The 27866-nt window shown below is 39.5% G+C and overlaps 1 protein-coding gene across 7 annotated transcripts; it reads left to right on the plus strand.

Moving 5' to 3' along the window:
• The first annotated feature begins 4947 nt into the window (after positions 1 to 4947).
• Positions 4948 to 23653, plus strand: ZNF510 (zinc finger protein 510). Of its 7 annotated transcripts, none has more exons than XM_081152052.1 (9): positions 5273 to 5336; positions 6024 to 6379; positions 6500 to 6756; positions 7430 to 7704; positions 7830 to 8008; positions 8798 to 8856; positions 17850 to 17976; positions 18254 to 18349; positions 20760 to 23653. In XM_081152052.1, the coding sequence occupies exons 6-9, from the start codon at positions 8842 to 8844 to the stop codon at positions 22454 to 22456; spliced, it is 1935 nt and encodes a 644-aa protein (XP_081008178.1). In that variant the 5' UTR covers positions 5273 to 5336; positions 6024 to 6379; positions 6500 to 6756; positions 7430 to 7704; positions 7830 to 8008; positions 8798 to 8841; the 3' UTR covers positions 22457 to 23653. The 7 variants fall into 7 exon arrangements, with proteins under 7 accessions (XP_081008177.1, XP_081008183.1, XP_081008182.1 ...); XM_081152053.1 differs by having other exon boundaries at positions 6024 to 6374; XM_081152051.1 differs by lacking the exon at positions 6500 to 6756 and having other exon boundaries at positions 4948 to 5336.
• Positions 23654 to 27866: the final 4213 nt, after the last annotated feature.

Raw genomic sequence — 27866 nt, forward strand, 5'->3', positions numbered from 1 at the left:
TTCCAAGAGCTCCATCAGGTTCTCACAGTGAAGACTGGGGATAAATCCTCTCGTACTTCAGGCAGAGGGAGGGGAAATGTAACTATTTTGCAATAATCCAGAGCACTCTGTTCTTAACATGGCCTACCCTCAAAGGAAACTATTTTATCAGAACCTAACCTGCTGAGGCTTTATCAAAACCTAACCTGCTGAGGTTTTATCAGAACCTAATGACTCGAGGGGAGATCAATACCCAACTCCAGCCTCCTCTAGCCATCCCTACCCACCTAAGATGGGAAGGGAATTAAAAAGCCCTTGTAAAGTGTACATCCCAGGTGTACAGACTCAGTAAAAGACTGAAACCTAATTATAGGACTTTAGAACAACTTCCCTCCCCCCACAGCTAACTACAACACAAATAAAGGCCTAAGTACCAGAGTTACTTGTGCCCAGTATACCATGTCTGGCTTTCAACGAATATTTACAAGGCATAAAAAAAAAGTCTGAAGAGACAAAGCAAGCATCAGAAGCAGTCAGATATGGGAAGAGTATTGAAATTATCAGACCATCAGTTGGACTATGATTAACATGCTAAGGGATTTAATGAGGGGAAATGTGAAAAATTGCAAGACCATATGAGTAATGTAAGCAGAGAAGTAGAAATTCTATGAAAGAATAGAGAAGAAATGCTAGAGCTCAAAAACACTGTAACAGAAATGAATGCCTTTAATGAGCTCAGTAGTAGACTAAACATGGCTCAGGATATAATACATGAGCTTGAGAAAATAGAAACCTCTGGACAAAAATGGAACAGAATATCTAAGAAGTATGGAACTACTTCAAAAGGAGTAACATACTGATAATGGAATACCAGAACAAAGAGGAAAAGCGAGGGAAATATCTGAAGTAATAATGATTGATAATGCCCTTAAATTAATGCCAGACAACAAACCATAGATCCAGGAAGCTCAGAGAACACAAAGCAAGATATATGTTCCCAAAACTACACTTAGGCATATCATATTAAAATGGCAGAAAATAAAAGAAAAAAATATTTAAAGAAGCCAGGGAAAAATAATATCTCACCTAAAGATAAGCAAAGATAAGAATGACATCTCCTGAAAACAACGCAAGTAAGAAAACGATGAAATGAAATATTTAACGTGTTGAGAGAGAAAAACCTTACAAACCTAGAATTTTGTATCTTGCAAAATTCAAAGGTGAGGGAGAAGTGAAGAATTTTTCAAACAAACAAAAACTGAAGAGCCTTGGCCTGTGTGGCTCAGTTGGTTGAGCATGATGCCATGCACCAAAAGGTCGCCAGTCTGATTCTTGGTCAGGGGCACATGCCCAGGTTGTGGGTTTGGTCCCCTGTCAGAGTTCATACAGGAGGCAACCCATAGATGTTTCTCTCTGACATCGATGTCTCTCTCTCTCTCTCTCCCTCTCCCTTCCTCTCTCTCTAAAAGCCAATTAAAAAAAAACAATATTTTTTAAAAATTGAGGAAATGTGCTGCCAGTAAACCTGCCTTGCAAGAAATGCTATAGTTCTTCAGAGAAAAGAAATTTATATAGATCAGAAACTCGTATCTACATAAATAAAGCAAGAACATTAGACAAGAAGCAAGTGATAGTAAAATAAACCTTTGATTTTTCTTATTCTTAATTGATGTAATATAACAGTTTGTTCAAAATATTGTGAGCAACAATGTATTCAATAACCATAGCTTATCTACAAGTGAAATGAGTAACAGTAATGTTACAAGGGCCAGGAAGAAGGAATTAGAAATTTTTGTTATTATAGGTACTTGAACTACCCATGAAGTGATAGTGTTATTTGAAAGTGGACTTGGGTTAGTTGTAAATATATATTGCAAACTTTAGGGCAACCATGAAAAAAAGTACAAAAGGAAGTATAATTGATATGCTAAAAATAAGAGAAAATAGAATAATATAAAATGCTCAATTAAACCCTCAAAAGGCAGAAAAGGAATGGAAAAAAATAGCAACAAAGAACAGGGCAACAAATAGAAAACAGTAACAAGTATGGTAGATATTCATCCAACTATATCAATAATAACTAAATGTCAATGTCTAAATATACCAATTAAAAGATAAAGATTGTCAGAGTGCATCAAAAAATAAGACCCAATGATATGTTGTCCACAAGATATCCACCTTAATATAAAGATACATATAGATTAAAAATAGAAGGATAGAGAACAGTGTAACATGCTAACACTGTTGAATCAAGATAGCATTACAGTGCCTAGATTAATTCAGACAGAGCAGACTTCAGAGCAAGGAAAATCATCAGGGATTAAAGGGGCTTTACATAATGATAAAGGGATCAATTCTCCAAGAAGTCATAACAATCCCTAATATGTATATGCCTTAAAACAGAGCATTAAAATACATGAAGCAAAAACTCATAGAACTGGTAAGAGAAAGAGATGAATATACTATTATCACTGGAGACTTCAATAGCCCTCTATCAGAAAGACATATCCAGCAGGCATAAAATCAGTAAATACATACTTGGGCTCAACAGCACCATGAATTTACCTAATATAATTGACATTTGTAGACTCTTTCATCTAACAACAGAAGAATACATATTGTTCTCAAGCTCACATAAAAAATTTAACAATGTAGCCCACATTCTGCGTCATGAAACTCACCTTAACAAATGAAAAGGTATAGAAATTATATAATGTATACCCTAAGACAACAATGGAATTAAACTAGAAATCAATACAGAAACAAAGCTGGAAAATTCAAAAATAGTTGGAGATTAAGCAATATACTTCTAAGTAACAGCTGAGTCACAGAAGAAATCTCCAGGGAAATTTAAAAATATTTTTAAATAAAGGAAAATACAACATCAAAAATTGTGGCATGCAGAGAAAACAGCACTTAGAGGGAAATTTGTAGCCTTGTATGCCTATATTAGAAAAGAGAAAGGTCTAAAGTCAGTCATCTATGATTCCACCTTAGGAAACTAGGAAAAGAAGAACAAATTAAATCCAAAGTAAGTAGAAGAAAGAAAATAATTAGTGCAGAAATCAACAAAATTGAGAAAAACAATGAAACCAAAAGCTGATTCTTTTAAAAGATAAATATAAAAATTGATTAACCTCTAACCAATCTAGTAAAAAAAAAGACACAAATTACTAATATCAAAAATGAAAGTTGGGACATCACTACAGATGCCATGCACATTAAAAGGGTAACAAAAGAATACTATGAATAACTCTATGCCCACAAATCTGACAACCTAGATGAAATGGACCAATTTCTTGAAAGACACAATCTACCAACACTCACACAAGAAGAAATAGACAATCTGAATAGGCCTATATCTATTAAAGAAATTAAATCAATAATTACTAACCTTCCAAAACAGAAAGCAACAGGCCCAGATGAGTTCACCTGTGAATCCCACCAAACATTTAAAGAAGAGATGATACCAATCCTCTCCAGTCTCTTCCAGAAGACAGAAGCAAACGGAATATTGGTTAATCTGTTCTATGAAGACAGCACTGCCCTAACACCAAAACCAAACAAAGACATTGCAAGAAAAGTAAACTGTAGACCAATATCTATCATTAAAATAGATGCAAAAAATCTCCACAAAATATTAGCAAATTGAATCAAATAATGTATAAAGAGAATTATACACCACAGCCAAGTGGGGTTTATCCTACTCATGCAAGGCTACTTCCAGATTTAAAAGTCAAGGTACTGTAATATTATCTATCACATCAACAGGTTAAAGAAGAAAATTCACATGATCATATCAATAAATCCAGGAAAATGGTTTACCAAAATCCAAACTTATTAATAATAAAAATTCTCAGCAAACCAGGAATAGAGGAAAACTTCCTCAACTTGATAAAGAACATCCACAAAAGTCTTGCAACTAACATTATACCTAATGGCAAGAAACTAGATACTTTCCCGTTAATATTAGGAACAAGCAAGGATGTCCCCTCACCACTCCTTTTCAACATTGTGCTGGAAGTCCTAGTAATACAATAACCAAGTAAAGGAAATAAAATGTATACATAATGAAAAAAGAAATAAAACCATCTTTGTTCACAAATGTCATGATTGTCTATGTAAAACATCTGAAAGAATCTACAAAAAATACTCCTGGAACTAATAAGCAGTTATAGCAACGTTGCAGGATATAAGGTTAATATATGAACGCTGATTGTTTTTCTATATACTGGCAATGAACAAGTGAAATTTGAAAGTAAGGACACAATACTATTTACATTAGCACCCCAAGAAAATGAAAAACTTAAATATAAATCTAACAAAATATACACAAAACCTATGTCAAGAAAACTACAAAGCCCTGAAGAAAGAGATGAAATAATAAACAGATGAAGGGTATTCGATGCTTATGGTTAGGAAGGCTCAATATTGCAAACATATCAGTTCTTCCCAATTTGATCCATAAATTCAATGTGATTCCAATCAAATCCCAATAAGTTATTTTGTGGATATAAAGAAACTGATTCCAAAGTTTATATAGAGGCAGAATTGAAAGATAAAAACAAAGTCAGAAGACTGCCGTTATCCAACTTCAAGACTTGCCCTAAAGCTCCGGAATAAGGCGACGTGGCATGGGTGAAAGAACAGACTACTAGGTCAATGAAACTGGGCAAAGAGTGAAGACGGAGAATATAAAAATGCTGTCACTTTAACCAAGCTGCTAACATTATTATGATGATGAAGTTTGACGCACGAGAAAACACTCCGTTTTTGTTCTAACCAACCTGGGAATTTAAACTGATTTGAACTTCCCCACCTGTGTCAGTGCCTGGATATGCATCTGGACCCCAGACAATCCTCTGAGTACCCCACAAGGCCCCGCACCCCGACCCCCTGGACGTCTCCGGCAGAGGTCCACTTGCCGTCCATTCTCCAGACCGCCCGTCACCAGACGTCCCGACGCCCGTCCTCTGGGCGCCGCGCACCCGTCATCCAGGCTGCCTGACGCCTGCCTAGTAACTACCCCGGACCGCTCCCGGGCTAAGAACGCAGGCCCGGTAACCCGCGAGAATTTACTTTGGGCCATAGGGACTTCTAACGTCTCTCGTCCGTGGAACGCTTCCGGGGTTTGCCTCGCTGCGCTCCCACCGTGCGGACGCTAAGGCCTCGGGGTAAATCTTGGTCGCGGGCGCGAGCCGGCTCGGACGCCCTCGCGCAGCGCGCGCGCTCATGGGAAACGCAGTCCCGAGCCGCGCGGGGGCTCGCGCTGCACCCTGGGAACGGCGGCCTGCGCCGCCCCGCCCGCGCCGTCCGCCCGCCCGCCCGCCCCGCGGTGCCGAGGGTGCGCGGGTCAGGTGAGAACTTCGGGGGCAGCGCCCCGGCTGGGCTGGCGCCGCGGGGAGGAAACACGAAGTTACGATCTGACCTCGAGAGCAGGCTGCCCCCGCCTGTCCCGGAGCCGGGCCTGCGCGTCGTCCCGGGAAAGGGGGCGGGGCGGCGGGGCCTCGAGTGCCCACGGCGCGGGGGGCTGAGTCCCGGTCCCGCGGGCGGGGCGGGGCGGGGATGGGGAGCGGCGGGCCCGGGAAAGGGGGCGGGGCGGCGGGGCCCCGAGTCCCGGTCCCCCGGGCGGGGCGGGGCAGGAATGGGGAGCGGCGGACCCGGGAAAGGGGGCGGGGGCGGCGGGGCCCCGAGTCCCGGTCCGGCGGGCGGGCCGGGGAGAGCCCTGCCGCGGCGGGGGGACGGCGCTTCCTAACCTGACCGCCACCGGGTCTGCGCGGGGCCGAGCCTGGGCCGGAGGAGCGGGCAGCGCCGCCTCTGCCCCTTGGCCGCGGGAAACCGTGGTAGTGAAAACTGCTTTGCGACGCGGTGCAGAGAGAGAAATCAGAACTTGGAAAGCACTTGTTTAACCAAGTGCTAATTAATGAGCGCTAATAAGTACTTGTTAATAGGTCAGCATTACACGTTGGCTCCCATATTTGGAAGACAGCTTCGTTCTTTCCATTTAGTATTTCATTTAATTCTCACGACCACCCTATTTATAGGTATAACCACATCACTAAAAAATAAGAAAATGGGCTCAGAGGAGGAAAAAACGTACAGACCCAAGGTCACAAAGGTGAGGAAGGCGGGATGCAAATTCAGATGTGCTTCACTCCCAAACTCACTGGTCCTCCGCCCGGCCTACGGGAACCCAGCGTTGCAGCTTCCACCCACCAGCCGTGACTTGTGGTGGTAAAGTCCCTGCCGACCGAATCCCTCTGTGACAAGTGCACGTGTTCTGGGATTTCTGGCGTGTCTCCAGCGCCTCTGGGAAGGCTCCTGACACCCTCTGCTCTGTCCCGGCAGTGTCTACCTTCAGAAGGACAGTCTAGGCAGTGCTGCCCGATAGAAAGGTCAGGTGAGCCTCACATGTCATTTTAAATGTTCTAGTAGCCACATTAAAAACTAAAAAGAAACATGTGCAATTAATTTTAAGAACATACAGCAGGCCACTGAATAACGATATTTAATTCAACAGCGTCCTGTAACAACGATGGAGGCAGGAAAGTGGGTTCCCGGCTGTGCCACTGCCTAGAGTTTGCACATCTCCCCATGTGCCTGGGTTTCTCCAGGGACTTCCGTTTCTTCCCACACCCCAAAGTGTGCATGTGATTTTAACTGATGTGTTTACACTGTCCAGTCTGAGTGAGTGTGGCCTGCAATGGAAGGGTGGGGTCCTGCCTTGCATCCTGAGCTGCTGGGGAGGCTCTGGACACCCTAAACCTGAATAAGCAGGTTAGAAAAATCATTGTCTTACTTGTTTTCATTAATCTGTCTTAAATACATATATAACTCACATTAATTTCAGTGTTTAGTATTGGGAGTGTTTTGGGTCTTTATTTAGAAGTTTGGTGATGTTTTTATGACCAGAAATATGCCATAGGAGCTTAACTCTTGTTTATATCAATTAGCCTGTGATCAAATTAGTTGTGATACACCATTTCACTTAAAGCTGCCATTTCCAAGAACCTATCGATGATGTTAAATGAGGACTGACTGTATTGCATTTATCTTAACATGTGCAAAATGTTATTATTTCAACGTGGCACTAGTCACATTTCAGATGCTCAGTAGTAGGATGTGGCTATAGTAATGGATAGAACAGTTCTAATGAATTCCAAGAGACTCAGGTTTAACTTTATCATATACACTAGTGGTTCGCAACTAGGGTGATTTTGCTCCCCAGAGAACTTTTGAAATGTCTAGAGATGTTTTTGGTTGTCTCAACTGGGAGGAGGATTGCCTCTAGCACCTGGTGGGTAGGAGCCAGAAATCCTGCTAAATGTCCTACAATGCATAGGGTAACACCCCGTGATAAAGATTTATCCAGCCCAAAATGTCAACAATGTTGAAATGGAGAAACACTTCTCTCAATGAAAGATTCAACTAAAATGAATTTGTTTCCTAGCCTAAGGCTCAGCATCTCTGGAACAAAGTGGCTCTTGTGTGGCAAGAAGGAGGGAGCCCTAGGGACAGGAGTCCTGCCTGGAAGAACAGCCCATCGATAGGGACCACCTTCACCAGAGCTTTGGAACAGATGCAAGAGAGCTCAGAAAGAAGCGGGTCCTGATTCACTTCACCAGAAGCAGTTCTTCATCACCTTGACCAGAGAGAGCCAGACTTGGTGATGTTGCCACACTCACAGGCTGTGTGAAGTGGAAACCGTGGACCAGCTCACAGAAGGTGGGAAGCTGGGATTGAGAGGGATGGGTGACTGTCAGGCTTTACAGGAAAAGCCACAGCCAGAGCCAAGGAAGTTCTGTAGTAGTTCTTCTGAAGTAGCCCTTCATTTTCTTCCCTCTTTCCAGGCTCTGAGCCATTCTCACATCATGTCCTTCACATGTGGCATCTAGAGGTATGCTGAAGCTTCCTTTATCCTGAACAGATGGAATCACAAAGTGATAGTACAGGAAGGGATTTCTGTTTCTAACTCTTGAAACCAGGACAGAACTGGGAGCAAAGCACAGTGCTACTCATTCTGTCACAGGTAAGTGACTAGAAGTGTCTTATCAGAAGTCTTTTTAATAAGACTTTTAGAGGCTGTGGGGAGGTAGAAGACGGGGAAAGGGAGATAAATGGTGATAGAAGGAGACTTGACTTGGGTGGTAAACACTCAATATAGTACACAGATGATGTATTTATAGAATTACAGTCCTGAAACCTATATAATTTTATTAACTAATGTCACCCCAATAAGTTCAATAAATTTTTTTTTAATTAAAAGAAAAAGAACAGATTCAGGAGAATCTGAAGTAAATTTGACTCAAGAATTTTAGCCATCAGGTGGAGAATAGAAAAGGAAACTTAGCTGGGGCAGGGGGAAAGTGTTTTTGAGAAATTGCAACAAATTGGAACAAAATATTTTAAAATTTTTAATCAGTAAGCATCTTATCATTCTTTTCAGTTTTCTGTTGATTTTCTAACTCAAGGTGTGAATAATAATATTAATATAATTAATAATATTAAATAGAATAGTGATATTAATCCTGTTTTGATTTGTTGTTAATTAGAGGAGACATACTTTTTAAAAATCAATAGTAAGATAATTTACGATCACCCAATGAAAAATGGCAGGGTTACATCCGTGTGATCATATCAGAGATGTACATATTCAGGGCATGCTGTCTCTGCCGGCTGCGTCCTGCCCCTTCTCAAGGGCCGGTGGAACATTTCATAGGGAGGCCTTTCCCCCCGCTGGCGCAATAAGGTCTTGGGCAAGTGAATGCAGCAGCTCACCAGACCTCTCATGACTCCGCAACTCTCTCCTCACCCCCAGCGTATCCTTCACAGTTCTCTTCACTCTCCCAAGAGCAGCAGAAGATGAACAAGCCTCAGGTGAGTTGCTGATTAACACCTTTTTTATAATGGATTTTGTTAGTGGTTAAGGAACCGTACGTGCATGTGGACAAATAGAACTATAAATGTATCGGCGTAATTGAAGGAAGGTAGAGAAAAGCACATGAACAGCATGGCAGAGCTGGCATGTAGGCAGATGCAGGTCCTCATGGTACAGATTTTCCAAAGCACGGCTGTAAATCTCTTCCTAATTCTTCCAATAGGAGTGTCAGAGTGAGGCCAACAATGTTAGCTTATAGATGTATATTGATGACAAGCTTAAGTCAAGCATTCCTCATGGCACCTAAAATCCTCCAAGTCAGGAAGAAATGTCTTTGTTGGTCTTCATGTCAGTGATCATAGTGCAGAACTTTCTAATAACAACCCTGAAATATATGCAGGAGGAGGTTTCCACTTTTTCCTCAGTGGAAGTAGAGGCTACGTTTCCAAAGCAGGGCTGTTGTTCATACAGTTGCTCAGGTAACTAAAACAGAAGTTGAAGTAGATACTTTCCTGATCATCCTGTTGAATTCAGGAATGACACTTAGGCCAGCTGGAGGTCAGCCTGAGTGATCTATACATTCATGTCCTTAAAATATCTCTCCATAAACATTTCTCTCAGGTACTTGTCATGAACAAGTTATCCAGGAGAGTTTAAAGTTCTGTTCTCTGGCAAATGTCGCCACACTTTCCATTCACACCTCAGTCCGCTGCGTGAGGCCTCGATGTCTCTCATACACCTATGACCTGCAGGCTCCAGGGACCTAACTACAGTCAAATCCAGTGGGTCCTGCCCAGTCCTTTCCTTACTAGGCATGTGTCCACCCCACCCTTCTGGTAGAACTCGTGTGTCTGTGACGCCCTCCTCTGCCACTGTCCTGCCTCTCATTTCTTTCGTGGAGTCACTGTCCTTCTCTTGTGCTTTCATGTGCCTCATCCACAAGTTTCCATTCCTTCTCACTACTCTTCTGGCTACTTTTCTTGACTCATTCCATCCCTTCTCTGGTTTTAACAATGGTGTATGAGCTACTTCTCCCAAATGTGGCTCTGCAGCCCACCCTGACCAATAGCGCTCTTTGTGATGATAGAAATGAGCTATATCTGCCCTGTCCAGAGTGGTGCCACTAACCACATGTGCTGTTGAACCCTTGAAATGCAGCTTATTTGACTAAGGAACTGAATTTTTAAGTTTCAAATAGTCACATGTGGCTAGTGGCTACCACACTGGACACAGTTGATTCAGCATCTCTCTGTAGGTGGCTGCAGCTCAGCTGATTCAGAGTAAAAGCCAACATTTGCAGCCCTTCCTGAACTAGTCCTCCTCAACTTTCCCTATTCAGCCAGACACCCACACCACAAAAGCGGGGTGCATCTATCCTGGGTTCTCCTTGCGCGCGCACGCGCTCTCTCTCTCTCTCTCTCAAGTCCTGCCGCATCTGATCAGTTACCATGTTCTGCTCCTTTTCCTACTGGGGTCAGTCAAAAATAATAGCAGTTTTGTATGATTCAACCTAATGCATTTAAATGCATTTCTCTACTTTATTTCCCCTACTGCTATCTTATGGTCTCTCAACTGAACTGTTGGAATAGCTTCTCCACTAATCTGCCCACCTCTATCCTCACCTCCTCAAGCACATTTCACGTGGGTTGTTCATCTAAATGCTCATGAAATAATGTCTCTTCTGCCTGTAAATCACCTCAGTGGCTCCTCACCCCTCTACAGTAAAATTCCCAACTTCTCAAGATGACCAGCTCAGGCTTTGGAGGCATCGCCCCGTCCTATTTCTCCTTTTTACTTTATTGCTGCTCTGGCTTTTTTAACACTTATTTATTGAACAGCCAGGATGTTCCAGGGAATTGACATCTGCTTTAGTTGCAGCTTAAACAACACAGATAGTTTTTTTCCCTAACAGGGTTCACAATCTAGTGGAAATATGAAATTTACAAATTCAGTATGTAACTTTATTCTCAAGCAAAACCAAACCTCATTTAGCTTGTGCCTGGCTCGGCCTCATATTCCTTCCTATTGTCTCCTCTGGACTGACCCTGAGAACCACGTCCTCATTGTGTTCACCGGGTGCTATGGGCTGAATTGTGTGTCTCCCCTACAAAGTTCATATGCTAGAGCCCTAACCCTTAATGTTACTGTGTTTGGAAGTGGAGCTTTTAGGAGGTAATTAAGGTTACATGAGGTCATAAGGCACGGAGGCAAAGGCCACATAAGGACACAGTGAGAAGGTGGCCATCTGAGCCAGGAAGAAAGCCTCCCTGGAATGGGCCATGCTCATACCCCGATCGTGGACTTCCAGCCTCTAGAACTGTGAGGAAATAATCTCTGTTGGTTAAGCCACTCAGCCTGGCATTGGGTTATGGCAGCCTGCGCAGCTAGGACACCTGGCTCTTTACTTTCTTTTTCTTTTTTCCATTTTGTTTTTAATTGTGGTAAAGATAGATAACATAAAAGTTACCATCTTAGCCATTTTTTAAGTATACAGCTCAGTAGTATTAAGTACATTCATATTGTTGTGCACTCAATCTCCAGAACTGTTTTCATCTTGCAAAACTAAAGATCTAGACCCATTAAATAGCAACTCCCCATTCCTGCCTCCCTTCAGCCCCTGACAATCACTTTCTGTCTATGAATTTCACTGCTCATATACGTGGAATCATACAGTGATTTTTCTTTTTGTGACTGGCTTTTTCACTAACGTCAAGTTCTCAGAGTTCATCCATGTTGTAGCATGCGTCAGAATATACTTCCGTGTTAAGACTAAACAACATTCTACTGTGTGTCTTCACCCCGTTTTACTCATCTGTTCGCCTGGCGATGGACACCTAGGCTGCTTCTACCATGTTGTTGTTGCTAGCCCTCACCCGAGGACATTTTTTTCCATTTTGTTTTGTTTTGTTTTTTTAGAGAAAGTGAAAGGGAGGGGGGGGGGGAGAAATATCAATGTGAGAGAGGCGCATTTACTGGTCGCCTCCCGCATGCACCCCAACAGGGGCCAGGGATCGAACCTGCAACCAGGTATGTGCCCTGACCAGAAATCAAGCCCACGGCCCTTTGGTGCGTGGGCCAGCGCTCTAACCACTGAGCACACCTACCAGGGTGCTTCCACCTTTTGATTACTGTGAAAAATACTGCTATGGACATACGTATACAAATATATTCGAGACCCTGCCTTTAATTCTTGTGGCTATATACCCAGAAGTAGATTCTCTTGATTTTGTTGCTTTATAGTTAAGTTTTGAAATCAGGAAGTGCCAGTCCTCAAAGATCAGTGCCAGTGTTTTCTTGAAAGGTAGTCCTCTGTGTGTCATGGTTGCAAGTTTTTTTCCCTACTCCTAGATCCTGAAGATAGTCTGTGCTGTTAGTAGATTCTTGATTATTTAAGCTTGGTCACCTGGAATTGCTTTATTGTATGATATAAGGTGTCAAGGTTCATATTTCTATATGGATATCAAGTAGGTATGGTAATGTTTGTTTAAAAGACCATCCTCTGTCCACTGAATTGCAAGTGACCGTGTATGTGTGTGTGTGTATGTACAGCTAAACTGTATTCTGTTCCTTTGACCCAATTTATCCCTTTGCTAGTACTTCACTGTCATAATTACTGTTGCATTACAGTACGTCATGAAATATGATAGTATAGGCCTTAAAGTTAATTCTTCAAAAAATTTATTCGCTAAATTTTGGTCCTTTGCCTTTTCATAGAAATATTGTCAGTTTCCACAGAAAATCCTGCTGGGTTCATTGTTTATTGTTGGTTTATTAAAATGCAATGTATTTTTTAATACAGGTATATCTTGGAAATACTGCGGGTTCAGCTCTAGACCACTGCAGTAAAGCAAATATCACACACAGTAAAGTGAATCACATGAATTTTTTGGTTTCCTTGGATATAAAAGTTGTTTACACTAAACTATATAAAGTATGCAATAGCATTGTCAAAAAAATTGTACGTATCTTAATTGAAAAATAGTTTATTTCTAAAAAATGCTAACCATCACTTTGTTTTGGCATCGATATTACACTCTCATAAACTGGTTCTCCATTTTCCGTTTTATGGACAAGTTTAAGATTGCTCTTATTTCTTCTTTAATTTTATATATATATATCTTTATTGATTTCAGAGAGAGGAAGGAAGAGGGAGAGAGAGAGAGATAGAAACATCAATGATGATAGAGTCATTGATTGGCTGCCTTCTGCATCGCCCCTGCTGGGATTGAGCCCACAACCAGGGCATGTGCCCTGACCGGGAATTGAACCCTGATTTCCTGGATCCTATGCCAATGCTCTACCGCTGAGCCACGCCCAGCCGGCCTCTTCTTTAAATGTTTGGAAAATATACCATTAAAGCAAGTTGGCCTTGGAGTTTCTTCGTGGCTGGTTTTTTATTATGAATTCAGTTTCTGTAATAGACATAAAATATCTGAAAATGCCTATTTTTCTGGTGTCCTTTTTAAAAACAACTTTATGGAGATAAAAATCACATACCTTACAAGTCACATATTTAAAGTAGTCAATGGTTTTTAGTATATTCACTATTGTACAGTTATCACCACAGTCAATATTAAAACATCTTCACCACCTCAAAAATACTCCATCCCAACACACCCCCACCCTAAGCAACCACTAATCTACGTTTTGTCTCTATAGATTTGCCTAGTCTGGACATTTCAAATAAATGAAATTGTGTAATCTGTGGTCTTTGCTACTGTTTCTTTCACTTAGTATAATGTTTTCAAGGTTTCATTATATGGAATGCCACATTTTGTTTATCCATTCATCAACTGCTGTTCATAGGGTGTCTCTACCTTGGCTGTTACGAATTGTGCTACTATTAACATTTAATAAATAGATGATAGATGATGATAGATAGATAGATGATAGATAGATGGTAGATAGATGGTAGATAGATGATGATAGATGATGATAGATGATAGGTAGATAGATGATGATAGATGATAGATGATGATAGATAGATAGATGATTGATAGATAGATAGATAGATAGATAGATAGATAGATAGATAGATAGATAGATGATAGATAGATAGATGATAGATAGATGGATGATAGGTGATATATGGATACAAGTGTGTGAACATCTATTTTATTTTTTTTTCATTTCTTTGGGGAATAAACCTAGGAGTGGAATTGCTGAGTTACATGGTAACACTGCATGTATCTTATTCAGGAACTGCCAAACTATTTACCGCAACCACTGCCCCATTCTGCATTCCCCAGGCAGTGCGTGAGGGTTCCAGTTTCTCCACAGTGTTACCACCACTTGTTGTTTAACCCTTTTATAATCGCCACCCAAGGACGTGTATTGACTTTTAGAGAAAGAGGAAGGGAAAGAGAGAGAGGGAAGCATTAATGTGAGAGAGAAACATCGATCAGTTGCCTCCTGTATGGGCCCCAGCTGGGGATCAAACCCACAGCCAAGGTCTATGCCCTGAAGGGGAATCATACCTGCAACCTTTTGGTGTATGGGGTGATGCTCCAACCAACTGAGCTACCTGGCCAAGGCTAACTTTTTGTTTTTTAATTATGACCATCTTAGAGTGTGAAGTTGTAGCTCATTTGAGTTTTTGGTTTCAATTTGCATTTCCCTGACAATAACATTGAGCATCTTTTCACGTGCTTACTGGCCATTCATGGATCTTCTTTGGAGAAAAGTCTATTCAGGTCTTTTGCCCTTTTTTAAATTAGGTTGTCATTTTGTTGTTCAGTTGTAAGAGTTCTTTATATACTCTGGCTACCAGACGTTTCTTAGATTCAGATACTCCTCGATGGTTATGTCCTGATAAACACATCATTGAGTTGAAAATATAAGTAAAAACTGCATTTAACAGACCTAACCTACAAAATGTCATAGCTTAGCTTAGCCTACCTTAAACATGCTCAGAACATTTACATTAGCCTTCAGTTGGGCAAAATGATCTAAAACAAAACCTATCTTATAATAAAGTGTTGAATAGTTCATGTAATTTATTATATATTGCTTCGACACCATTATAAAGTCAAAAAATTGTAGGTCAAACCATTGTAAGTCTGGGGTTCTGTATATAATTCATGATTATTTCCTCCCATTCTGTGGGTTGTCCTGTGAGTTACTGAGAGAGTTCTGTTAAAATCACTGTAACTGTGGATCTATCTATCTAATTTCAGTTAACTTTTATTTATATTCAGTTAATTCTCATTATTCTTGGCAGTTATATTCTAAGTTACCATGAACATTGAATAAGCAAATACTGAATCCTTGCTGGGGGGAAATACAGGGCTAGGTTCCTGTAAGCCTCTGGTCACAATATTTTGGACAACCAGGACAACCAATCAGTCCAGAACCTCGTTTTATATGTGTTCTTGTTTTAAAACACCTTATTTGATATTATTGTTGTTTCATGATCTAACAGCCAACAGCACCATAATTAATACTTGTACAAAGCCTATCTAACCCCCCTCTTTTCTCCACAAGGCAGAACACAACCTTCTTGCACTCAGGAGCCTTAGACAGTACTTCTGCATTACATAGGAAGGCTGTTTTAAAAAGTGAAATCACAAGAAAAAACAGAAAAATGCAAAAAATGTGCCAAATAGACTGGAAAAAAGACACTTGTTTACAGTATGACAGCTGGGACATGCAGACAAGGCATTACTTTATTCAACCTCAGCTGGGAAACCATGTATTGGGCACTAAATTTTTTATCATTCTGTGAATGCAAATGACCACAAAATGATGAGTATTGATTTTGAGTTTACAAGTAAATTGTGGTGACTGGGTGAATTTGCAAATATAGAATCTCTGAATAATACAGTACTTCGAAGCTACATTTTCATGTGCCTACCAATTTATGTTACTTTTTTTTTAAATTTTATTTTTGTTTAAAATATTACAGATGTCCCTTTTTCTCCCCAATGGCCCATTCCACCCCGTCCCCTCCCCCTCCCCAGTCCCTGTCCCCACCATTGTCGGTGTCCTTGGGTTGTGCATATATACATATAAGTTCTTTGGTTACTCTCTCCCCCTCCACCCACCCGCCCTCCTCTATCCCTCTGACATTCATCAGTCTCATCTATGCTTCCATATCATTGAATCTATTCTGTTCATCAGTTTATGAAGTTCTTTAGATTCCACATATAAGCCAGATTATGTGATGTTTGTCCTTCTCTTCCTGGCTTATTTCACTTGGCATAATATTTTTCAGGTCCATCCATACTGTCCCCAAGGGTACAAGATTATTATTCTTTACAGCTGCGTAGTATTCCATGGTGTAAATGTCCCACAGCTTTTTTATCCACTCATCTCCTGATGGGCACTTGGGCTGTTTCCAGATCTTAGCTATTGTAAACTGTGCTGCTATGAACATAGGGGTGCATATATCCTTTCTGATTAGTGTCTCGGGATTCTTAGGATATATTCCTAGGAGTGGAATCACTGGGTCAAAAGGCAGCTCCATTTTTAATTTTTTGAGGAACCTCCATACTGTTTTCCATAGTGACTGCACCAGTCTGCATTCCCACCAGCAGTGTACTAGGGTTCCTGTCTCCACACCCTTGCCAGCACATGTCGTTTGTTGATTTGCTGAAGGCAGCCATTCTGACAGGTGTGAAGTGATACCTCATTGTGGTTTTAATTTGCATCTCTCTGATAATTGGCGACGTTGAGCATTTTCTCATGTGTCTCTTGGCCATCTGTATGTCCTCTTTGGAGAAGTGTCTATTCAGGTCCTTTGCCCATTTCTTAATTGGGTTGTTTGTCTTCCTCTTGCTGAGTACTACGAGTTCTTTGTACACTTTGGAAATTAGCCCCTTATCAGATATATCCTTAGCAAATATGTTTTCCCAGACTGTGGGGTTCCTTTGTATTTTGAGGCTGTTTTCTTTTGCTGTGCAGAAGCTTTTTAGTTTGATGTAGTCCCATGTGTTTATTTTTTCTATTGTTTCTCTTGCCCTAGGAGATGTATCCGTGGAAATTTCACTACATGGGATGTCTGTGACTTTACTGCCTATGTTTTCTTTCAGGGTTTTTATGGTTTCGTGACTTACATTTAAGTCTTTTATCCATTTTGAGTTTATTTTTGTGTATGGTGAAAGTTGGTCTTATTTCATTTTTTTGCACGTATCTGTCCAATTTTCTCGGGACTACTTATTGAAGAGACTGTCTTTACTCCATTGGATACTCTTGCCTCCTTTGTCAAATATTAACTGACCATAATGGCGTGGGTCTGTTTCTGGGGTCTCTTATGTTACATCTTTGTTAAAGGGCCATTTTATCATGCTGTTGTTATCCATTATGTTTTATCATTCCTTCTTCGAGTCTGCTTTCCATGGAAATATGAAATCAGCTTTCCTTTGGTTAGTGATTACTTATGTATCTTTTTCCATCTTCTTACTGCCAATCTACATATATTCCTCTCTATAAATGGTGTTTCCTTTGTTGCTTTATGCCATCAGTCCTTTAATTGGATTGGTTAGTCCAGAAGTTGGCGATTTGTTCTGTAATGGGTCAGAGTACATGTTTTCCTTTGATAGTTATAAGGTCGCTTATGGAACTCCTAGGCTGTGCTGTTTCAGCACAAAAGCAACTACAGACAATACTAAAGGCCGGGGGGGAGGGGGAGCAGTGACTGAGTCCCAATAAAACTTGATTGAAAAAGTGGAAAGCTGGATTTGGCCACAGGTCATAATGTGCTGATCCCTAGCCTAGAGTATGTATGGCTTGGGTTGTATATTGGGGTGTGAGATAAAATTGTAGGAAATTTTTTTATTTTTTTTGCTTAAAAAATTCAAGCAACAAAAGCTTTACTAATGTGCTTATTGATTGTACTTGTATATAACTCAAAATTATATACAAATTAAGTTAACACTTTCACTTATTTTCATTTATTGTTTTAAGCTCCTTACAGTAAACATGGTTTCATATGTATTTTTCTATTTCACCTCATTCTGAACCCTTCAAATTGAACAGAAATGTACTGTTGCAGGCATCAGTGTCATTCAAAGATGTGACTGTGGAGCTCACCCAGGAGGAGTGGCAGCAGATGGGTCCTATTCAAAGGAGCCTGTACAGACACGTGATGCTGGAGAACTACAACAACCTAGTCTCCGTGGGTGAGCATATAAGCATAACTTAGGTTTATAACACTGTAGAAGGCACTGCTTTTTTCTGCACTAGTACAAATGGATACTTTACTTAGATTTTAATGTTATTGGGGGTTTTAATTCAGTAGTATAACTAAGCCCTGTTGAGGAATGTGCTGTCAACTCCCAATGATAAATTCAAATGAGAACCTTCAGGTTGCTCTTCCTGAAGCTGTATCTTTTTCCACTTTTGGATACTAAAGAGCTTATCATCCAGCCTAAGCGCTCCATTGTGCCCTGTTTATAGGGAACTGCATTTTCAAACCAGAGGTCATCTTCAAGTTGGAGCAAGGAGAAGAGCCTTGGTTCTTAGAGGAAGAATTCTCAAACCAGAACCACCAAGGTGAGTTACTGAGCACTAGCAGAAAGCACTGTGGGGCTAGTTAGACTCTAGAAGGTCAATTTAGCATGAACACCTTTGTATTTCAAGACTTTTCTTAAAAGGCACAAAGGCACAAAAAGCACCAATCAAAAGGAAATGATTAACAAATTTAACTAAATGAAAATTGAGAACTTTGTTCATAAAAGATACCATTAAAAGGATGAAAAGACAAGCCAGAGTAGCAGAATATGTATACAGTACAAGTAAACTGAGAAGGATAAGCATCCTGAAAATGTAAGAACTTTTGCAGGTCAGTATAGGGAAAGGTAGCAACTCAATTGAAAAACAGGCTAAAGACTTTAAATAAGAACTTTGAAATGCCCAACTAAATGTTTGAAAATGTACTCAACCTTACTACTTTTCTCAGAGTGCAAAAAATATATAAGAGAGATGTACAATATGTGGTGAGGTCCTGATGAGGATGTGCAATATTAAAGATCCTCATTCACTGACTGAAAATGTAAACTGGTAAAACCACTGTGGAATTAGGAGGATGTTATCAATCAAGTTGAAGTTTTACATACCTTGTCACTAAGCAGTCCCTTTCCTAACTGTATACCCTACAGAAAGGCATGATTGTATTCTCTAGAATGAATAAAAGAATACTTATGGCAGTACTGTTTTTGTCAAAAATTGGGCTCATCAGCAGTAAAATAAATAATTGTATTCCTAAGGGAGAGCCCGGGCAGAATGGCTCAGTGGTTGAGCATCCACCCATGAACCAGGAGATCGAGATTTGATTCCCGGTCAGGGAACATGCCCAGCTTGTGGGCTTAGAGACAGCCGATCAATGACTCTCATCATTGATGTTTCTCTCTCTCCCTCTCTCTAAAATCAGTAAAAACATATTTTTAAAAAATAAAGCTACATAAAGTCTTATGCACTGATTAAAAAGATACTATTAAGTGAAAGAAACCAAAAAATATAAGTATGTATGTGTAATTATGTGTTAGAAAAAGGCAAAATCCAGTTACATTTTTTAGGAAGTCACATATTGGTGCTAAAACTATAAAGAAAATACAGGAAATTATTAAATATTAAGAGGGTCAAATAGGGATTTTTGCAGAGCAGTTTGTGTTCTATTTTCTGACGTGGTTTCTAATTCCATGAGTGTTCACTGTATACATTTATGTTGTACATATAAATTTGATGCAGATATAAATTATGATTAACAGAGAGTTAAGAAATGAGCCAAAAGTAGATGATATTTGCAAGTCATATAACACATAAACAACTAGCATCCAGAATACATAAAGAATTTAGAGGTTTTGTTTTGTATATGTTTTGGGGTTTTTTCCAGAGAGAGGAAGGGGGAGAGGGAGAGAGAGAGAAATGTCAACAATGAAAGAGAATCATAGATTGGCTGCCTCCTGCATGCCCCACACTGGGGACGGAACCCGTAACCTGGGCATGTGCTCTGACGGGGAATCAAACGAACTATGACCTCTAGGCTCATGAGTCAGTGCTGCACCTCTGAGCCACGCCTGCCCAGTTATACCTTTTTTTTTTCTTTTTATTGATTTCAGAGAGAGAAAGGGAGAGGGAGATAGAAACATCAGTGATGAGAGAGAATCATTGATTGGCTGCCTCCTGCATGCCTGCTACTCAGGATTGAGCTTGAAACCCGGCAATTGCCCTGACCAAGAATTGAATCAGGGTTCATGGGTCAGTGCTCAACCACTGAGCCACACCATCCAGGCATGGCTAGACCTTTCTTAAGTGTCATCTTCGCAGTAAGACTTTCCATGATACCCCATTTAAAACTGCATCATTCATATAAAATTGAAACGTGGAAATTTAGGATGAGGTAAGTGATCAGGGTCACTAATTGTTCAATTTTGATAGAATAAATCAAAGGTGAATCTAACTTGGTTGCAAGAATGGATTTTCCTTTCATCAGTTTTACACTTGTTTGTATTACTATACAGACTCACAGCTATAATGTGGGTTAAACCGTTCCCTATTGGGTCTAGCCCACCAGTGCTCATTATCTTCTCATTTTTCTTATTACTCTACTCAACTTTATAGTCCTTGTTATATTCATCCCATTACCTGGTTTTCCTGCTCCCTAAAATAACCACTTAAATAAAGGTATAATTTCTATTTTCCTCATCTTTCCCTTTTCCATCTAGGTAGGAAAAGCCCATCATAATCCAAATATAGATATGTATTTATTACCATTTTCCTCTCTCATTTTCACTAGATCAATATTTTTTAAAGGGAGTGAATATACATATATATACATACACATGTGCATGCATGCAAATTATTCAATCTTGAGAAACCAAAAATTGAAATGCAACATAAGGTGTATGTATATAAGCCCCACTCACAAAAAATGTAAGATTCAGATGTTTTCAATTTTTCCCAGTTTTAGAGCATTACAGAGATGATCACCTGATCAAGAAGAACAAGAAAATCAAAGACAGACACTTGCAGCATGTAACACTGATCAGTAATAAGCCTTTGACTAGCAAGGACAAGGACGTTTGGAGGAAACCATTTCATGTGCATATAGCTCCTGTTTCTTCAACAAAAATGTCCTGTAAATATGACCCATGGGGAGTGAATTTGCAAAATATTTCTCAATTTATCATTAATAGAACCCATTCAACAAAAAAAACAAGTTGCTGTAATATCTGTGAAAATTTGCCTTTCAAAATTAACTCTGCGAGAACTCATACTGTAGAGAAATTTTATGACTATAATAAAAATGGGAAAGCTCTCAGTTATAAGGAATATCTTCCTGAGCATCAAAAGTGTCAAACTTTGGAGCAAGGTTTTGAATATAATGAAACTGAAAAATTCTATGATGAGGCTGCCTGTGTCACAGATGAGAGTACTCACACAGGAAAAATGTCCTATAAAGATGGTGGATTTAGGCAAAACTGTGATAAGATGAATCTCTTTGACCAGAAAAGAACTGGGACAGAAGAGAAACACTCTCATCCTAAGCAGTGTGGGAAATCCTTCTGTGAGAAGTCAACTGTCAAGGAATACAATAAATTTAACATGGCTGTGAAACACTATGAATGTAATGCCATTGGGAATAATTTGCACAGGAATCCCACTCAGCCTCAGAGAATTGCCACAGAAGAGAATGCATTGGTATGTAATGACAAAACACAAACTGGGGATAAATCCTTTGAATATCATGAAAATAGAAAATCCTACCAGACATCAGTCCATAAAGTACACCAGAGAACTTGCTCTGAGGTAAAACCCTATAAATGTAATGTATGTGGGAAATCCTTCTGTCAAAAAGGACATCTCATTCAACATCAGAGAACCCACACAGGAGAAAAACCATTTGAATGTAATGAGTGTGGGAAAGCTTTCTCCCAGAAGTCTCATCTCAGTACACATCAGAGAATTCACACAGCAGAGAAACCCTATAAGTGTAATGAATGTGGAAAAACATTTGTCCAGAAATCAACCCTCAGGGGACATCAGAGAATTCACACAGGAGAGAAGCCCTATGAATGTAGTGAGTGTGGGAAAACTTTTGTTCAAAAGTCAACCCTCAGAGACCATCATAGAATTCACACAGGGGAGAAATCATTTCAGTGTAATGAATGTGGGAAAACTTTTGGCCAGAAATCAAACCTCAGAATGCATCAGAGAACTCACGGTGGTGAGAAAACTTACCAGTGTAATGAATGTGAAAAATCCTTCTGGCGAAAAGACCATCTCATTCAACATCAGAAAACACACACAGGAGAGAAACCTTTTAAATGTAACGAGTGTGGGAAAACTTTTGCCCGGACATCAACCCTCAGAGTTCATCAAAGAATTCACACTGGGGAGAAACCATTTAAATGTAATGAATGTGGGAAAAATTTTGTCCGGAAGGCAATACTTAGTGATCATCAGAGAATTCATACAGGGGAGAAACCCTTTCAGTGTAATAAATGTGGGAAAACTTTTGGCCAGAAATCAAACCTCAGAATACATCAGAGAACTCACAGTGGGGAGAAATCTTACAAATGTAATGAATATGGAAAATTGTATAAGAAGTCAACCCTAAATGTATGCCAAGGAATTCCGAGAGGGAGAAGACCCTATTGATATAGTAACTGGAAAATCCTTCTGGCTAAAAGATCAACCCATTTGACATTAGAAAATTCACACAGGAGAAAGACCATATAAATATGAGTGTAGGATGAATTTTGTCCAAAAGGTAACCCTGAGAGTATGTCAGAGAATTCACACAGGCTTCTGTTTTTTTCAAGCAACTGTGGAGAAAGCCCTTTTGAGTAAAGTCATGCCCTATTAGAACTCTCACACATCACACAGGATAATCTGTTCAATAGTAATTTCATTTTTCCTCTAGGCACATAACTAATCTAAATTTTCCAGCCTCCCTTTTATGTAAGTGGGATTTTGTGAATGGCTAGTGGAATGTGGATCCTTATGTTGTATGACATCCAGTTCTGACAAAAGACTTCCCCAACAAATTACCAGGCTGCTGTAAGGGTAGAATGGAGATAAATTCCAGCCCAACCTTAGGTACCATGGTTTAACATGGCACAGCACAAGATAAAAGCCAGGGTGCCTGAAATATGTGGAACAAAATTCTCTTCCACAACTTTTCATTTGAACATTTTGTGAGCAAGACTTAAACTTGTATTCTATTGGGTTCTTATATGTTTGGGTATGTTTCTGCACATAATTTAACCATCCCAACTCTGGAGAGGCAGAATACTACTTGTGTAAGCTAAGCTTACATCAGCCAGAGGGTACAAACCTTACTGGAGAGTTGATATGTGAAAGAGTCCCTCAAAGATCATCAGAGAATTCATACATAAGACATCCTTTCAATATAATGAAGTAAGTAGATCATACCACCTGGTACTAGGCTTTGGATGAACAAAAAAAGTTGGAAGATTATTTTTTAATTGGATGAATGGTGAGCAGCTATCATGCAACTAAAGTAAACATGGCTTGTTTCATGTCATGAAGCCGCTATCCATCCACACCTCCTGGCACTTTCATATATCTCAGCCTCAGCTGCTTTAAGGGGACAGAAGTTTTCCTGTTTGCAAAGGGGACTCAAGGCCTTTGGCACACTTCACATACTCTAGGGAACTTCAAGAGAGGGGAAGAACTCACGTTTTTATGGTCCTATAGGATACAGATACCCAAGTCAGCATCTTGCCAGTTCCCATGGAGGTAGGGGGGACCTAGATTTAATGTTGTTAGGGCAGGACTTACAGTAGGGAAGGGAAATTAATGTAACCTTATCAATAAATGGGGCCATTTGTACCAGTGCAATGAACTGTGGTTACTTCTGCATCTGGAAGTATAGTAGAAATTAATGTTGCCCTGGCCAGTGTGGCTCGGTTGGGCATCATCCCATGCACTGAGAGGTTGCCGGTTTGATTCATGGTTGGGCGCATGCCCAGGTTGGGGGCTTGATCCCCAGTAGGGGGCATGCAGGAGGCAGTTGATTGATGTTATCCTCTCATATATCGATGTTTCTCTCCATCTCCCTTCCCCTCTCTCTAAAATCAATAATAAAAACTTTTTTTTTTTAATTTTAGAAAAGAAATTAGTATTATATGTTGTCCTCTCCCTTCCCATAAGTCAGAGAGAATTCTCCCAGTAGGAGGTAAAGAAGATACCTTTGAGGTCCCACAGCCCTTAATGACCACTTTGGGCTTCAAGTCTCTGACTGATTTTGTTGATTCTGACTTTTAGCAAAAGGAGGACCCCTTGGCAGTGAGGGGGAAGGGTGGTTTGACTTGATGCCCTGACAAAGCTACCAGTTTTACCCCTTTTGTAGGCACCTGTTAGCATAGTCTTGAGCTTTTTTACACTGGACACCTGGCTCTCAGAGGCCTCTGACTTGATTTTGGAGTGTGTCATCTTAGACTTAGTAACAAGATGGAAAGGACTTAACAACCCTCGAGTGAAAGGCACATTGTGTATTCAGGAATACAGCTGTCCTAGTCCCAGTAGTATCAGCCATACATGAAATAGTAGCTATCCTTTAGAGAGGAAATTTATCGCCACTGCTGCCTGGAGCAAAGCTGCTGGCTCAGTAGGGCCCTAAATTCATAGAGTTTAAGTAGGCCTTGTTTTACTGATGGTTTGACTAGTTGAAATCACTCAGATTCTGACTATTCAACTCTGCCATTATACAGACCCAAAACTTGATGTGTTCTCAACTCTAGTCAGTATTCCCTTTGATAAAACTTGGTATGTTTTTATTTACTCGGGCTTTTTCTGTGCCTATTTGACATGTCAGATATAACACTACAGAATGACAAAAGCACCCCTCTTTGGTTCTGTGAACTGTGGGGAAAGTCACAGCTGTTGAGCACAGTATCTGGATTGTTTATCTAGATGCCCATGTTAAGAGACTATTCTCTGACAAAACTGACTGGAATCAAGTTGTTGATGAAGACTTCACTACCCTGATCGCCAGCTGCCCTGAATCAATTGTCATACTGACATAGCAAAACATCCACCATCATATACTGTATACAAAGTAAAGGTCTCTGTATATCCAATGCCTCCCTTGATGTATTTTGAAATTAGAATCTACTTTATTTTGTTCTAGATTAATAGTCAATGCTCAATATACCATTTGATTAACTTACCCCTTTCCTGATTTTAAGTATCTTCATATGCTAAATTGTCATTTGTAAAGATACTGTCTATGGCTGCTCATGACCCACTTCCTACATTCTGATATATTAGTAAAAGATCCTCCTTTTGTGAACAGGGCTACCTTATCTGAGCCCAAATACCCGATCTTTCTGGCCTGGCACTGAATGTTTCACTGAAGGGTACTTGAATCAAGTTTACAAAAAGAGAATATTTCCTTGGATGTTAGAAATGGAACATCCCAGACCTGTTACATTGTTACTCTAGAGCTGCCAGCAGTCCTGCCAAGAAGATGTATCTACAATAAGAGAAGATAATGCTATATTTAACTATTCCTGTTAGTGCTATATTTCCAGAAAATCAAAAGATTATTGTTTACTGTTTTGATGATAGTTGGTAATTTTAAGAAAGCCTCATTGTTTCTTAAAATATTTTCTTGGAGTCTTAAGATATTTAAAGTAATCTCCCTCTAACTCCCCCTTTTATATATAATTGTTGAGGGTTATGGTTGGATTTCCTATTAAGTACAGGATCATCTACCGGCTAGGATGGAACCAATGATACACCACATTAACGAAACAAAAGGTAGTATCATTTAATCATCTCAATAGATACAGAAAAAGCACTTGACAAAATTCAACATCCGTTCACGATCAAAACTTCCAACAAACGGTATACAGGGAACATACTTCAACATAATAAAGGCCAAATACCATATGATTTCCCTTATATGTGGAATCTAAAGAACAAAATAAATAAACAAAACAGACTCCTAGAGAACAAACTGATGGTTACCAGATGGGAGGGAGATTATAGGGGGTTGGGTGGAAAAGGTAAAGAAATTAAGAAGTACAAATTGGTAGTTATAAAATAGTCACAGGGATGCAAAGTACAACATAGGGAATATGTTGTAGTATTGTCAATAATATTGTAATGACCAAGTATGGTGCCATGTGGGTACTAGATTTATCTGAGGGAAAAATTATATAAATGTCTAACCACCATGCTGTACACCTGAACCGAATATAAAATAATATTGAAGGTCAACTATAACTTTAAAAATTAAATTAAAAACACACACCATGCAATAAAGGCCAAATACGACAAGCCAACAGCTAACATTATACCCAATGGTGAAAAGCTAAAAGCTTTTCCTCTAAAATCAGGAAAAAACCAAGGATACCCATCTCACCACTTTTATTCAACATAGTATTGGATGTCTTAGCCAGGGCAAGTAAGCAAGACAAAGAAAGAAAAGGCACCCAAAATTGGAAAGAAGTAAAACTGTCACTATTTTCAGATGATGTGACATAATATATAGAAAATCCTAAAGACTCCATCAAGAAAACTGTTAGAATTATTAAAAACAAAATCAACTGAGTAAATTTTAAATATTTTATTAGCATTATTCAGTTATTCATAATCAGTATCCCATCTAGCAAATAGAAAGGAGGTCTGAGGAGTTGTACAAAATGAAATCCTTTCATAGGTAGAAAGGAGCAGACCAAGTCGGTCATACCAACAAAAAGCAAATTGGTTGTGGCAAGGTCACCTTCCTTTAGGGGACAGCAAGCGTCTGTCAGATTACTTCACTAATGCTGACTACATAATTCCAGATTGACTGGTTTAAGATTCCATTCCTGTGAGAGGCTGAAACTGTGGTTTAGGTATTAACTCTCAGTTTCATGTGGAGCTAAGCATAAGTGACTCCATTGTGTACCTGCTGTCTCTTTTAACAGAACTAATAAACTCAGGAAAGTTGTAGGGTAAAACAAAAATACACAAAATTCTACTGTGTTTCTATACAGTAATAATGAACCATCAGAGAAATTAAGAAAACAATCCCATTTAAAATTACATCAAAAAGATTAAAGTATCTAAGAATAAACTTAACCAATAAAGTAAAAGACTCATATGTTGAAAACTACAAGACGTTAATTTAAAAGACGAAGAGAATACAAATAAATGGAAAGATATCCTGTGCTCATGGATTAGACGAACCAATATTGTTAAAATGTCCATACTACCCAAAGTGATCTACAGGTAAGTGCAAACCCTATGAAAATTCCACCATGGGTAACAAACCATGGAAAGCAAAACCAGGGATGAGGGGAGACTACTTAGGTTTTCTAAACTGATGGCGGAAGCAAAAGTATAACTGCCTGATATAGTTTAATGTGTGGGGAGAAGATATTTAACAAGGTTATATTATATATATGGGAAGGTAAAAGGAAGTTTACATCACCCAAACTAATAAAATGTCAACACTAGCAGCCTGTGATAATTTATATAAAATGTGACTCCTACAGAAACCAATAAAGCCAATCAGAAACACCCTAAAAGACTACTGGCAGATTAAAACTCTAAAAAATTTTCAGGTAACCCACAAGAAAGAAAAAAAGAAGAAAGAACAGAAGAAAATTAACAAAAGCAAACTTAAGCCCTAATGTATCAATAATTACACCAAATGTAAATGATCTAATGTACCTTTTAAAAGACAAACAATCAGATGAATTTAAAAACATAATCCAACTATATACTGTCTGCGAGAAACTCACTTCAAAAGTAAAGATGTAGGGAAGTTAAAAGTAATAGAACAGGAAGTGATAGACCATGCAAACATTTTTTTAAAAAGCCGAAGAGCTATATTAATATCAGACAGGAGACTGCACAGCAAAGAATATTAAGGTAGACAAAAGACAGTACATAATGATTAAAGGAACAATCTACCAAAATGACATACCAATACTAAATATGTATATACCAACAACAGAGCTTCAAAATATATAAGCAAAAACCAAGGCAACTAAAAAGAGAAATAAATAAATCCATTTCTGATAGAACTAGACAGAAATAAGGATACACA

The sequence above is a fragment of the Miniopterus schreibersii genome, assembly GCF_964146895.1.
Source record: "Miniopterus schreibersii genome assembly, chromosome: 11".
NCBI classification, from domain to species: domain Eukaryota; kingdom Metazoa; phylum Chordata; class Mammalia; order Chiroptera; family Miniopteridae; genus Miniopterus; species Miniopterus schreibersii.